General features: G+C 51.7%; 1 protein-coding gene across 1 annotated transcript in view; it reads right to left on the minus strand.

Moving 5' to 3' along the window:
• Positions 1-285: 285 nt before the first annotated feature.
• Positions 286-14966, minus strand: part of FA2H (fatty acid 2-hydroxylase) — a 75706-nt gene continuing 61025 nt past the window's right edge. The window contains exons 5-7 of the mRNA XM_050922430.1: positions 12909-13081; positions 11565-11817; positions 286-3755 (exon numbers count right to left, since the gene is read on the minus strand). Of these exons, the coding sequence (XP_050778387.1) occupies positions 3676-3755; positions 11565-11817; positions 12909-13081 (506 nt within the window). The 3' untranslated portion in view covers positions 286-3675. The remainder of the gene's footprint in view (positions 3756-11564; positions 11818-12908; positions 13082-14966) is intronic.

Consider the following 14966-nt stretch of genomic DNA (forward strand, 5'->3'; position numbering starts at 1 on the left):
CGCTCTGCCTTGGCTCAAGGGACAGAGATGGAAGATGGTGAAGCAGGGAAAAAGTCATGGGAAATTCCTTCTAGAACTGCCTGACTGGAGGCATCTGAAACCATGCGCCAGCACTGGTAGCTAGGAACCACAGGTAGATGGGACATCATGGGGCTTCAGGCTTGGGTGTGGTCTCTTGTTAAGGTAAACCAGTCTAGGTGCCCCCCTCCGGGCTGAGAGCATCCCAAGACGTATGAAAACTTCCACACACTTCTAAACAATTTTTTCTCAAAATATACAGTTTATTTACAATTATGTCACGTCTACAGTTTTATGGATAATTTTATTTCAAACCTTTCAATGTCAGCAGTAGACATTAGGGAAAAACAAATCATAGGATCATCAAAAATAAGAGGCCTCTTAGCAATTATGTTCATTGGAGTTTAAGTTTTAAGTAGCCAATGTCTACAAAAAACATTAACAGGATAAATCTGGCAAAAAAGATATTGTACACTGGGTTAGAAGGCGGCAAGACACAAAACTGCAAGAGCCTTACTCCTGGCTCAGCTGGGCTCCCCAAGCAACTCCCCCCCACAGCTGGAATCCACCCCAGATCCCAGCTTAGGGGGGTGACTTGGAAAAAAAACCCCTCTGAAGTGATCTGGTCAATGTCACAAGTGCTACATGCCTCAGATCTTGGGGTGGGGAAGGTAGTGCCAGGGCACGGCCTAGTTTGCAGTACAGGAGCTGTCGTATGTCCAGGGGTTAGTCAGCTGAAGGTTTGTGGCAAGCATGTTAGCAGCAGCTTCCAGACTCAAGGAGCTTATTTAACATCAAAAGTCATGAACACTGCACGATGCTTAACAACAATGGCCCAGATTCTGACGTGGTGGGGGGGGACTGGACCCCATATGAACACAGTCTCCTCAAGGGAGCAGTCAGTGCCATCTTGTGGAGGCAGCTAGCTACACTGTGGATGCTCCAGCGGGTGCGTGCTCTTTCCCCAAGCTGTGGAGCAAGGTGCTGAATTTGAGAAGGAGACGCATGGCAAGGGGACCCGGAGAGCAGCAGGAGACTGCTGGGCTGGCAAGGCAGAGAAAGAGCTAGAGAACACTGCCAGCCGAGGAGGAGCAGAAAGAGTGGGAATGCCTGCAGCAGCCCCAAGAAGGGGAGGGCAGGAAGTGTGGGGTGGGGGCACATTTGCCACTTCATCTATCAGGGCCTGCTGTGCAGCAGATTCCACCTGTGTATCAGTGGCCCACCATGGGGGAGGGGAAGGAAAGTCTGGGGATCCAAGAATCCCCTACCTTGGGGAATCAGCTGTGGACACTCTGGCCCACCCTGAGAAGAGCAGAGTTCTCAGAGTCCCCTGGCCCCAAACCTAGGATGTAGCAGCGCCAGATGTTAAGCTAGTTCTAAGGGGAGCGAGACTTCTGGAAATCTGAGCACTCGCTCAGCTGGTGTGTCTCTCCAGGATAGGACTGGCCACAGGTGGCACTCACAGAGAAAGCAGATGGCACCTCTGCTATTGTAAGACCTGAATCTCATGAGGGGCAGGGTGTGAGCCAGATGCTTCCGAACCTGCCGGCAGCAGACGCATAAGAAGGGTCTTGGGGTAGGACTCAGGAGAGCCCTGGCAAAGACTGCTGGCTCCATCACTTGCTTTGTTGCCAGATGACCAAGCCAAACAAGCTCCTTCTCATTTCCCTCACCCCTCTCCTCCCACCTTACAGGAGGGGGCAGGTAAAAGCATGGAACTGAGAGCCAACGGGAAAGAGGGGAGGAAAATTAAAGACAGCAGCACCATTTTCCTCTTCTACAAGGGAGCCAACAGGCCCAGAGGTGTGCCACAGCACAGAGCGCCCATCAGGGAGTCCCAGTGCCCCACCCGTGTCTGCACTCAGCCACCAGTGCCAGACGCTGGGCAGAACAGGCAGGGCCAATGGAGGCAGGATACAGTGGGTGTTGCCCATCTCCGACAGAGCTGGAAGGGAAGTTTCGGTTCTGCAGGCCGTGCCGTGGCCCAAGAGCTCAGCCTGGCTCAGAGGGGCCCTTAGTGGCTCCTGGAGTCACCGGCATCCATGTTCAAAACACCCCACCTAGCCAGGAAGGACACGGCCATTCTGGAGCCCCAGAGGAAAGCCCATGGCCCCAGAACTGGGAAGATCAGATGGGAAAGGAGGGAATTCTGCTCCCAGCAGGCCCTAGGGCGGCCATTCACTGCAGCACCCTCCTCCTCCCTGGACTCAGGGACTCCTAGCTTCCAGTGGGTCTGGCCTGGACAGGCACTGTCCTTCGCTTTGGCTGTTGCAAGGATTTAAGTTGGGGCAGGGAGAACAGATATCCTACCCCCACCCCTAGACAGAGGGAAGGGGCCTGAGCAGGGGCAGAAACCGGAGCATCATTGCTGCAATTCCACTCCCTCTGCCCGCTGAGCCCAGAGAGCTCCCTTCAGCCACAGGCTTCTCTCCACTCAGACACCAAAGCAGGAGATGCGTCAGACTGGCAGTGCAGTGAGCCGGGATACTCTGCCCTCCGAAGGGCAGGCAACCCCTCAGGAAGGGGTTGCGGTCTGCAGGGTTTTGGTGCTGCAGCCATGCACCTTCTCCGGCATACAGAGCAAGGGCCATGATGGACAGGCTGGTTCCAAGGGGGGACAGTGTCGCAGGCACGATTTTGCCATCTGGCACCAAAGCCAAAAGCTTTGTACCTAACGTGTATGTGCGCTGGCTGGGCAGGATTCTGACTGCACAGCTAATGCACTGGAGGACAAATGGCAGCATAGGGTCCTCACCTCCCACTGGGCCCCAATTGTCGAGCTGGCTGGGAAGCCAGTGTCCAACAGAGCGGCAGCCCCTCCTCCTCTGTGTACTGCCATGCTTTACTTGGAATTAACAAGCCCTTGGGAGTGGGGCCAGCCCCTGGCATTTGGAGAGCTGAAGCATCCATCTCTTCACTCCAGTGCCAACAGCGGAGATGCATATGGCTGCCTGCCGAGTCTTCCCCTAAGGCCCACACTCCCCTTTCCCATCTGGAATGGGGAGATGCCACCCATAGAGAATACAGGTCCCAGCATGCAATGCTTCCTCTTGACCAGAGCAGCCAGTTCAGCACTGGGCCAGGACAGTCGGATGCAGAATTTAGTGCATCATGGGATCTGAAGTCTCCCTGAGCTGCAGCTCCCCCCCGGAGCTGGTTGCAGCCTGCTCTGGTGTTTACAACACAGGTTGCAAGGATGGTTTAGATGCAGCTCATGACTTGGCAGTTAGTTCTTGTCCCCATTCCTTCCTCCCTCCTTGCTGATGAGCTCAGAGCAAAGAAACCCAGAGCACTTACATAGCAGCCACCTCTTCTCCTGGCGGACTCACTGCAAACACACAAAGTTACTGCTCCACGCTGAGTGGCATCATTAGAGAACACTGTGTAGATCCCTCTTGGGAGAAATACCTGCCTTTAACTCACAGGCGCCGCTGCCTCTCAGGAGCTGGGCAGAGGCCGTGAGGTCAGAGTGACAGAAGCCAGCAACACAGAGCAGAGTTCTCCCTCCGTGGTCAAGGGGCCTTTACCCCTAGTCATTCAGTTCTGCAAAGGTGGACGCCCCCCCCCGCACAACGTCATGTGCTGGTGGAAGGGGAGGTGGCAGCGTGACACACCAGGGACACAGGAGCCAGATGCCAAGCAGGGGAGCCACGGATGTTAATCCTCTTTCTCAAAGGTTTCCTCTGGGATTAGTGTTTTAAATGGATGGTCCCAAAATCGGCTGGTGATGCCAAAGCCTTGTGGGGGTGACGGGGTGGGGGGAGGGAAAAAGAGAGAGAGAGGCTGTGTGAATTGGCATTCAAAAAATGGTCCCCTGATCTGTCTTATATGGCCTTCATCATTTCCTGTCCGAGCACCTCACCGTCAGTAATGGAGCCTGAGCGGTGGGGAAGGGTCCCCATTCTACAGCCGGGGAGGCACAGGCTAGAGTTAGGAACTCGCCCATGGTCCCGCTGGGGCTGAACTGGGAATTGGCCCTGTCCGGCGTCCTGCCCATTAGACCCCCACCCCTCTCCTCCTGCCTCAGTCAGTGAGAGCGGAGACACCCAGGGAGCACAGCCAGCCAGGTCATTGTACGGTGACTGCACGCCAGCTGCATTCTGGCTGGAACGCTGCTGCTTCCCAGAGGTGAATTTAGACTAACTGCAGCCACCAGCGGATTCTGAGGCAAGTAACAACCGAAGTGCTGGGCCACCAAGGCGATGGGAGGAGATTCGGGCCTACACACCTCAGCCCCCAAGTGTGAGCCACCTAGGAGCAGCTGGCAGCCTGAGACTTCTCTGACACAGTGCAAGGTTCAGGAGATTCCCCTTGCTCTTGGGACTTGGCAGCATGAGGGAGAGCTGGTGCCAGGTCTGGGCATTCCCAGAGAATGGTCACCTGGCACAGGCACTGTATGGGCGGCTCCTGTCTGGAAGGGGTTTTCCTGGCTCAGGCAGAGGGAGGGAGAACATTACGGAATTGGCTGCATCTCCCCCCAGCTAGACATTCAGCATGAACAGTGAGGGAAGCTGTGGCAACAAGCTCTCTGCACCTGTCTGTCATGCTAAATTTCCACCTGCATATTCAGCTGGGTTTTGTAGTGTTCACTTCCTGCCTAAACTGCTGTGTGCATCAGCTGCTGCACTCACAATGGTGGGAAAAGGTGCCATGGCTCAGAAAACTGCACGAGCGCTAGTGCCCCCCAGCCCTCCAAAGCAGGCATGTCTGAGCGCCGTTGAGTGCTGCTCCAAGGGTCATTGCTCCTTTCCTGAGCACAGCAGAGCTCTTGGGCACCCTCCAGAGTGTTTGCTCATTTTGCATTTGAAGATATTAAATTTAGCACAGCTCCTCCCATGCTCCAGGCCAATGAGCCCGCTGGGGACCCTGGGTATGTGCTTGATCCAGTAGCACGGACCTGGATACCGGCTAGCAACCCTTCTGTGGCATGGTTACCCACAATACCCAATGAATATTCTGCACTGGGCTCTTGCACAGTGCTAGGCCTCCACGCCCCCCACCACTCCCAGTGGAGCAGGGCATATAAGGGACTAATGCCTTGCAGACGGGGAGGAATACCTTTGATCTATGGAATCGTTCCATTTGAAAGAGACACACTGGTAAGAAGTGAGAGAGTTTTTAAAAACCCCGCACTGGCCTTTAGTAGCTTTTCCAAGAAGGCGGGAGGGGCAGAGCATTTCCAGGGAATTGCATGAATTCCTGGGGAAAGCCGGAGGGTTTTTATGCACTTCAGAGACTAAAAGCAACCATGCAATGAGAAGCAGAGGCGGGACCAGCTCCCTCCCTCTGGGCCCCAAACGTGTCACCATTAACACAGCCAACCCTTGCCAGCCTGAAGAACCCAGGTCTCCTCTAGAACCAGTCCCAGACTGCGAGCGTTGCATGGCACAGAGAAATCCATTCCCTTAGGAGAAGAGAAGAGAACAGAACAGAACAAAGGCTGCCTGCCTGTGGGAGGAGAAAGTGTTTGACAGCCAAGCTATCCTGCATTCATGACAACAAAAGCTACCTACACACAGCACTTTTCTCCTAGGAAACCAGGCAGAAAGATATGCTTGTTTGGAGACCTCACCCTCTCCTCAGAGGTTGGATGTAGACTTATCAGCATGGTTTTAGGGTGCCTGTTCTTTGGTGACAGTGTAGCCTTGGGAAAGTCACTTAATCCCAGTGTGCCTCAGTTTCCCTGTCTGGAAAATGGAGATAACCATTGTGCTCCTGAGCCAATGATCACTGGAGAAGCGGAAAGGGGTATCCTGGATCCTGACCTTTCCACCAGCCTGAGGCATTTGGGATGTGCCTCTCCATCTGCATAGTCTGGAGGCAGCTCAGGGAGCACATCCTCAGTGGCTAATGGAAGAGGAAGATGCCAAGAGCCCAGGGCTGGTCAGATAATGCTGGCTAGGCAACGCCCATAGATATAAGCCTCACACTCCATGCCGCAGGTAAATCTGAGCTTTCATTTCTGTAAGAACTTTTCACCCTAATGAAACAGTGGCAGGGTACATCAACAGTGCACCCCACTGGCAGCAGCACGTCGGGTATGTGTAGTTACACACCACACTGTGATGCGTAGCTACATGTGTCAGTGAAAGGCTCTGGCATGGGGGAGGTAGCGAGGAAATGCTCCGGCACTGGAAGCATCTACACTGCTCTTTGTACTTGGGCTAGCTGGGCATTCAGTGTATGTGCTCAACATGTCACTCTAAGGAGTGCTCAGAATAGACATATCTCGGAGCTTTTAACAAAAATTTGTTGAGGATTGCAGAAGCCACAATTACTTCTCCCACCACTGAAATGCAGCCACCTCTGAGGAAGAGAGTGCAGCAGCAGATGCACACAGCAGTTTAGCAGGAAGCGAACTCTACAAAAACCCAAGCAAAAAGGTACAGGTGGAAATTTAGCATGACAGGGGAGTTTTAACAGGTCATTGGAGCCAACACCCTGACCCCTGCCTAACATTTAAACAGGCACTTTAATTACCAGAAGTAGTCAGGACTTGCATTACACCCCATCAGAAAGGCTACAAGCTCAGGGGGACAGTGCCCTTAGCACTGCTGCATTTTAGTGCCAATTCAGAAAGCAGCAGCCACTTCTTCAAAGGTTTGGACTCACTTCTCAGCACCTAGATTTTCCCACCCACATACCTGTCAAGCCATTGCAGAGCTGCAGCTGACTAGATGGCTTAAGTTTCTAATAAAGAGGAACAAAGAAGTGTGCTGCTTGCCTGGAGCTAGAATCCAGGATGTGATGGAGTGTTTGCCAAGACTGATCAAGCCCTCAGACCACTACCCCCTCCTGCTTCTCCATGTGGGCACCAGTGATATTGCTAAGAATTGACCTTGAGCAGATCACTGCAGACTACGTGGCTCTGGGAAGAAGGATAAAGGAGTTTGAGGTGCAAGTTGTGTTCTCGTCCATCCTCCCTGTTGAAGGAAAAAGACCCAAGTAGGGACCTGGGAATTGTGGAGGTGAATGCGTGGTTATGCAGGTGGTGTCGGTGAGAGGGCTTTGGATTCTGGGATGCTGTTCCAGGAAGAAGAAGGATTGCTAAGAAGAGATAGGCTCCACCTAACGGAGAGAGGTAAGAGCATCTTCGCAGGCAGGCTGGCTAACCTAGTGAGGAGGGTTTAAACTAGGTTCGCTGGGAGATGGTGACCTAAACCCAGAGGTAAGTTGGGGAGTGGGATATCGGGAGGAAACACAAGGAGGAGGGTACAAGATGGAAGCCTCCTGATTCATACTGAGAAAGTAGGGCAATCAGCTAGTTATCTTAGGTGTAGGTACACGAACGCAAGAAGCCTGGGAAACAAGCAGTGAGAACTGGAGGTCCTGGCACAATCAAGGAACTATGATGTAATTGGAATAACAAGAGACTTGGTGGGGTAACTCACATGACTGGAGCGCTGTCATGGATGGTATAAACTGTTCAGGAAGGTCAGGTATGGGACGAAGGGTGGAGGAGCTGCATTGTAAGTAAGAGCGGTGTGATTGCTCAGCGCTCCAGTTTGAAACTGGAGAAAAGCCTGTTGAGAGTCTTTGGGTTAATGTTAGAGGCGAGAGCAACAAGGGTGATGTCGTGGTGGGCGTGTGCTAGACCACCAGACCAGGAGGATGAGGTAGATGAGGCTTTCTTCGGACAACTAATTGAAGTTTCCAGGTCACAGGCTCTGGTTCTAATGGGGGACTTCAGTTACCCTGACATGCTGGGAGAGCAATACAGCAATGCACAGACAATCCAGGAAGTTTCTGGAGAGTGTTGGGGACAACTTTCTGGTACAAACGCTGGAGGAACCGACTAGGGGCCGTGCTCCTCTTGACTTACTGCTTACAAACAGGGAAGAATTGGCAGGGGAAGTAGAAGTGGGTGGCAACCTAGGCAGCAGTGACAATGAGATAGTTGAGTTCAGGATCCTGACAAAAGGAAGAAAGGAGCGTAGCAAAATACGGACCCTGAACTTCAGAAAAGCAGACTGACTCCCTTAGGGAGCTGAAGGGCAGGATCCCCTGGGAAGCTAATATGAGGGGGAAAGGAGTCCAGGAGAGCTGGCTGTATTTTAAAAAAGCCTGATCAGGGGTGCCAGAACAAACCATCCCGAAGCGCAGAAAAAATAGCAAATATGGCAGGCGATCAGCGGCTTAACAGTGAAATCTTTGGTGAGCTTAAACTCAAAAAGGAAGCTTACAAGAAGTGGAAATTTGGACAGATGACTAGGGAGGAGTATAAAAATATTGCTCGAGCATGCAGGGGTGTAATCAGGAAGGCCAAAACACAACTGGAGTTGCAGCTAGCAAGGGATGTGAAGGGTAACAGGAAGGGTTTCTACAGGCATGTTAGCAGCAAGGTGGTGGTCAGGGAAAGTGTGGGTCCTTTACTAAATGGGGGAGGCAACCTAGTGACAGATGATGTGGAAAAAGCTGAAGTACTCAATGCTTTTTTTGCCTTGGTTTTCACAGACAAAGTCAGCTCCCAGACTACTGAACTGGGCAGCACAGTATAGGGAGGAGGTGAGCAGCCCTCAGTGGTGAAAGAACAGGTTAAGGACTATTTAGAAAAGCTGGACGTGCACAAGTCCATGGGTCCAGATCTAATGCATCCGAGGGTGCTGAGGGAGTTGGCTGATGTGATTGCAGAGCCATTGGCCATTATCTTTGAAAACTCGTGGCGATCAGGGGAGGTCCCGGACAATTGGAAAAAGGCAAATGTAGTGACATCTTTAAAAAGGGAAGAAAGAAAACCTGAGGAACTACAGACTGGCAGCCACACTTCAATCCCTGGCAAAATCATAGAGCAGGTCCTCAAGGAACCCATTTTGAAGCATTTGGAGGAGAGGAAGGTGATCAGGAACAGTCAACATGGATTCACCAAGGGCAAGTCATGCCTAACCTACCTGATTGCCTTGTATGAGGAGATAACTGGCTCTGTGAATATGGGGAAAGCAGTGGATGTGATGTATCTTGACTTTAGCAAAGCTTTTGATACGGTCTCCCACAGTATTCTTGACAGCAAGTTAAAGTAGTATGGGCCAGATGAATGGACTATAAGGTAGACAGAAAACTGGCTAGATTGTCGCACTCAATGGGTAGTGATCAAATCGCTCCATATCTAGTCGGCAGCCAGTATCAAGAGCAGTGCCCCAGAGGGTCGGTTCTGGGGCTGGTTTTGTTCAGCATCTTCATTAATGATCTGGATGATGGGATTAATTGCACCTTCAGCAAATTTGCAGATGACACTAAACTGGGAGGAATGGTAGATACGCTAGAGGATAGGGATAGGATACAGAGGAACCTAGACAAATTAGAGGATTGTGCCAAAAGAAATCTGATGAAGTTCGACAACAAGGACAAGTGCAGAGTCCTGCACTTAGGAAGGAAGAATCCCAGGCACCGTTACAGGCTGGGGACCGACTGGCTAAGCAGCAGTTCTGCAGAAAAGGACCTGGGGATTACAGTAGATGAGAAGCTGTATGAGTCAGCAGTGTGCCCTTGTTGCCAAGAAGGCCAACAGCATATTGGGCTGCATTAGTAGGTCCATTGCCAGCAGATCGAGGGAAGTGATTATTCTCCTCTATTCAACACTGGTTAGGCCACATCTGGAGTATTCTGTCCTGTTTTGGTCCCTTCACTACAGAAGGCATGAGGATAAATTGGAGAGAGTCCAGTGGAGGGCAATGAAAATGATTAGGGGGCTGGGGCACATGACTTATGAGGGGAGGATGAGGGAACTGGAGTTATTTAGTCTGCAGAAGAGAAGAGTGAGGGGGGTTTGATAGCAGCCTTCAGCTACCTGAAGGGGGGTTCCAAAGAGGATGGAGCTCAGCTGTTCTCAGTGGTGGCAGATGACAGAACAAGGAGTAACGGTCTCACGTTGCAGTGGGGGAGATTTAGGTTGGATATTAAGAAACTCTTTTTCACTAGGAGGGTGGTGAAGCACTGGAATGGGTTCCCTAGGGAGGTGGTGGAATCTCCTTCCTTAGAGGTTTTTAAGGTCAGGCTTGACAAAGCCCTGGCTGGGATGATTTAGTTGGGGATTGGTCCTGCTTTGAGAAGGGGGTTGGACTAGATACCTCCTGAGGTCCCTTCCAACCCTGACATTCTAGGATTCTGTGATTATTTAAATCCACCCAGCCTCTACATTACCATAGCTTTATTTACAGCCTTAAAATCCTCCCACGTTCAGAAGTCATGGCTGAACGCACCACTTTAACTCTGCCCTCATGCACCAATAGAATCTCACAAGCTCAACTTCATCTCACATACTAGTGTTCTGGTCACAAGGAAAAACCTTCTACAATTTCCGGTCAGGGGTGGCTCTAGCTTTTTTGCTGCCCCAAGCACAGCACTCAGGCAGCCTTCGGTGGCCTGCCTGTGGGAGGTCCGCCGGTCCCACGGCTTTGGCGTACCCGCCACCAAACTGCCGCCAAATCCACAGCCTGACGGCTACCCTTACAGTGACCAGCAGGCCGCCCCCTGCAGCTTGCCGCCCTAGGCACGCACTTGGAGAACTGGTGCCTGGAGCCACCGCTGTTTCAGGTACACATGTGCATCTGTGCACAGTCCCCGTTACCTATGTCTGCACACACAAGGAAGTAGTTAAGGTTTGTTTCAAATGTAAATGGCTCTGAAATAGGATTCTTGGTAGACTAGGAAGCATCTGTTTGCAACTGATTCAAATTAATTTTTTGTATATGTTGGTATGTGATTGTAGAGTATTAAATCTGCACATTTAATAAATCGAAGTAAGTTTCCTGACTCAAGTACACAACTTGCCTTAATCAAGGCACATACAAACGGGGCAGAGTTAAGGCTCAGTAGTCAGCCATATGCACTGGAATTTCCTGAGCCTGATTTCAGCCCCCCTGATTAACAAAAAGTTTGAAGAAAGTGAATCAAGAGGGGGAAAAGCGTCCCACACTTTCTTCAAATGTCAGACAGTAACTGGAGGAAAACAGAGACTGACAAGAGAACACACCACCACCATTTACAAAGCCACATTGGGGTGGCGTACACGTCTGTGCCATTACCGCCAGGCTGGATCTTCTCCGCTGCATGCGTAAACCTCCTGGGAACTCAAAACTGGGAGCAGGCTTTTAATCAGACGGGCCTAACTTTAGGTACCCAAGGCCATGTTTAGGCACCACAATAAGTGGTTGCTGAGAACTTGCAGCTTTTCTTGTCCTTGGGAGGGGCTGCCACGGCTCAACATATGTGAGGATCAGGGCACTTTTTTCTTTTTCGGTGCCCAAGGCCACATTTAGACAGTCAGGCCCTTGTGATTAAAAGCATGGGCCCAGTTTTAAGTCTCCAGGAGATTTATGCGCACAGGAGCGGAGCTCCAGCTGACTCAGAGGAGAAGAGCAAAGCCTGGGGTGGGTTATGAGACAAATGATGGTTCAGAGACACGTCACCACACGCCCCAAGGCATGGATGATGCAGCCCTAACGAGCACAGTCTGACCTGCTGTCTCAGCTCCCCAGGGGTCACCAGTGTTCGCCGGTCACATGTCTGTTCTGAGGGGGCAGCAGGAAGGAAGAGAAAGGGGCAGGTACCTGATTTTTGGTGTTCGAAGTGGTGCTTCACGTGATAAGCCTTCAGCCCATACAGGTAGGTGCCTTTCTCTGGCGAGCCGTAGTGCAGGTAGTAATGAGTCATGTCGTAGACAACATAACCAAACAGCCCGCCGACAAACATGGACATGCCAACGGCTTCAGGCAGAAGCAGGCGCAAGAGGGTGTAGAAAAACCCAATCACCAGCGATGCAGGCACAGGAGGGAAGACCAGACGGGAGCTGTCAAACGGAGACTGGAGGCAGAGAAGTACAATGGACAAGATGAGTTCCTAGCGTGTTTAAGGAACCCAGGTGCGATACTCTCCTGGTTCACGTGACCCAGAGAGAGAGGGGGCAATGTGAACAATTACCATCAGATCAGAAGCTACAAATACGTCTGCCTCTGCTCTCGGGGTCTACAAACAGCTATTGTGGAACCTCTGACCAGTCAAAGGAGCTGTGTTTAAGGCATTATGAGTGAGCTTCCAAGCAATGTCAGAAGCATCTACAAGCGCCTGTTGGCATGTTAGGTTGGCTACGACGGCCAGCTCCACCTTTCAGGGGGTTAGAGTTCTTCTAGTTGCAGCAGTGGCCACTTCTAAAGCTACTTTGCCACTGTTCCCAACCCTAACAGAGCTAGAGGTTGCCAAGGCAGCTCAGGTGCCCACAGAAGGGTAAGTTTGTTAAAAGCTACTTTTAACCATCTAAGTTTCAACCTGGTCAGACCCCTACCCAGTGCAGATTGAGCTCAAAGGAGCTGGGCCAGTCGAGTGATGTTGATTTCCTCCAGCCAAGAAGCTGGCACCGCATTCATGGATTTGGGATATTACATTCACAAATCAACTCACCCAATTTCTAGTTACCCAACAAGTCTCAGGGCTTCTGCATTTCCCATCACTAGTGCTAAAGCATCTACTGTTGTAGAAGGGATGTAGCACCTCACCCTGCTTTGAGTCATTGAGAAACACAACCCTGCGTCAGCAGCCTTCGCTAAAGCGTTTGCAGTCACCATTGAGAAATTCTAGGCAAATGCCCCTACATCTGGCGTCTTGCTGCATATGGCTTGCCATGCCATGTGCCAAGAGACTGGCAGGCTGCCACTGGAGCTGGTCCTGTGCGTGTCTAAGCACGGCTCCGCAACTTCGGTCAGACCTTGAATTTTAGCTTTCGTGGCAAGGCTGTTGCTCTGGCAAATCTAATAGCACTGGGTGGTGCTCCTTTCCTAATCAGAGAGATGCCACAAATCACGCTGACATGCATGACTAATTCCCATGTCTGAGGTTGTTCTCTCCAGAGATCTGTTGTGCCACTCCCTACATTGCAAGCAGGGGTGAGCACTACTCACCTTGTGATGCTGGCCATGCAACAAGAAATGCAGTGTGATGAGATAATAGTTACTAGCAGGTGGCTTCATGTGGAAGAGAAAGCGATGGATGAGATACTCTATTAAGGACCACAGGAACATTCCCAGCATGAAGATGAATGGGAAGAAGTACTTGTGCACAGGGATGGAGTACTCTATGCGACAAGGAGACATGCAGCTATCAGCAACCATGCAGCACTACCACGACTAGCGAGCAAGACGGGATCACGTCACGTGTCACTGCTTCTTTCACGTTTACTTTGTGCTTCCCAGATTTATTGTATTTCCTCTTTAGCGGCTTCAGACATATCCACCCAGACCCTCTAGGAGGGCCCGGAGTCTCCTCTCCTCTCCCCTGCCAGCCAGGCTCTGTTCTGGCAACAAGCTAGCCTTACTGCTAAAGCCCGTCAATCCTTGACTCGGCCACTGCAAACACCTCCAGTGCCTCAGTTCTCCACTCTCCAAATGCCACAGTCAAGATCCCCCCCCGCCCCCCCGGAGCAACACTGACCATGTCCACCCACCTCGTCCCCCTCAGATGCCTTCAGTGATCTCCACTCCTTCCATATCTCCTCCTCTCTCCAGACTCTGCCTAACTCACCCCATCTCCTCCCTCACACCTCTGCTTCCTGCACCCTGCCCGTTGCACCCTTTGGCTCCTTCACCCCCTCCTAACTTCCTGATATCCCTCGCACTGGAAAGGGCCAGAGCCCCTCTGAATCTGCTTGCAGCAGCAGAACCACCATCTGTACCATGGAGTTTCCCAGCAAAGACTAAACCTCCAACCCTCCAATCAGATTTTTCATTGAGCAGCTGATGCTTCTGTCATCGTCTTCTGTGTATTTAAAGGGAAGATTGTGTGGAGGCTGCTGCCAGGCGGGAGTGCGTTCCCATTGTTCTACAGACGGATCTGCCTCTATCAGGACACTGTGCACTAGGTAGAGAACATCAATGGGATGGCTGTTTTCCCATGGCATGGCTCAAACTTGCTTCTTTGTATGATCCCCAGTCATTTACTCTGCAGAATGAAAGCCAGATTCTTGGGGTGTGTGTGTGTGTGGTGGGGGGGATGTTCACTGGAGAGGAAAGCCAGCTAGCATGAGAGTCCCTAGCACTTGGGCCATGTGGTGCCTACCCGCTTCCCCACTAAACGCTGCTGTAGCTAGTACTTCTAGTGATGCACGATTCATGCAGCCTTCAGTCTCAGCCTGGAGTATGCACCTATGCTGCCGCCCTGCCCCCAACCCCATTCCCTAGGGGATGCCTTCTGCAGACAGTAGTGCTTACTGAAAAAGGAACAAGAAAACGCCCCCCGCCCCCAGACTGTTCAACTTGCTACCAGCTGAGGCCAGGAATTTACTACTGGTTTGACACTTTAGATCTTTAAAATGGGCATGACAAGCCCCCTCTCTTGTGACTGACAGTCTGTCATGGGTCAGGCCTCAGACAACGGCACAGAAGACCCACAATTAGCTTTTGAGGGGTGGGGGGGAAGAAGGGGAGAAAGCCTCACCCCAGAACAAATCAGTTGCACGGGTGACTCTCTCCAAGCGTGTCGCAGTGCAAGGGGGAAGCGCTCTCCCTAACCCATCTGAGAGCACAGCAGAGCGAACACTGCAGTGGACAGGGGGGCACCAATAGATACATGTTAGGAAGTCTGCCTAGCGTCACAAAGCCTTGACAAGGGCTGCTTCTGCCCCTCCTGGCTGGCTCCTAATGCAGGGAGTTCGGATCCTCTTGACAGTTGAAGATCTAGCTACAGGTTTGACTGGACTTCCTGAGTTCTGCATCACAGGCTGTTTGCACCAACCTTTTCCTGGCCTCATGGTCTTTTCACCACAGCTTAATTTCACACCTGCCCTTCTCACGCTCTGCCCCCCTACCCCATCCCTCTCACCCCCCCATCCCTGCTCTTTCCATTTAGCTGATCCCCGCCTCACTCAACCCCAGCCCCTAAAATAATAAAAATCACAGCATTATCCTGCTCTCTGCTGCCATCGCACTGTTCACCCGGCTCGCTGTTCTACCCTTTCCCCACCC

Source organism: Gopherus flavomarginatus, chromosome 14, assembly GCF_025201925.1.
Source record: "Gopherus flavomarginatus isolate rGopFla2 chromosome 14, rGopFla2.mat.asm, whole genome shotgun sequence".
NCBI classification, from domain to species: domain Eukaryota; kingdom Metazoa; phylum Chordata; order Testudines; family Testudinidae; genus Gopherus; species Gopherus flavomarginatus.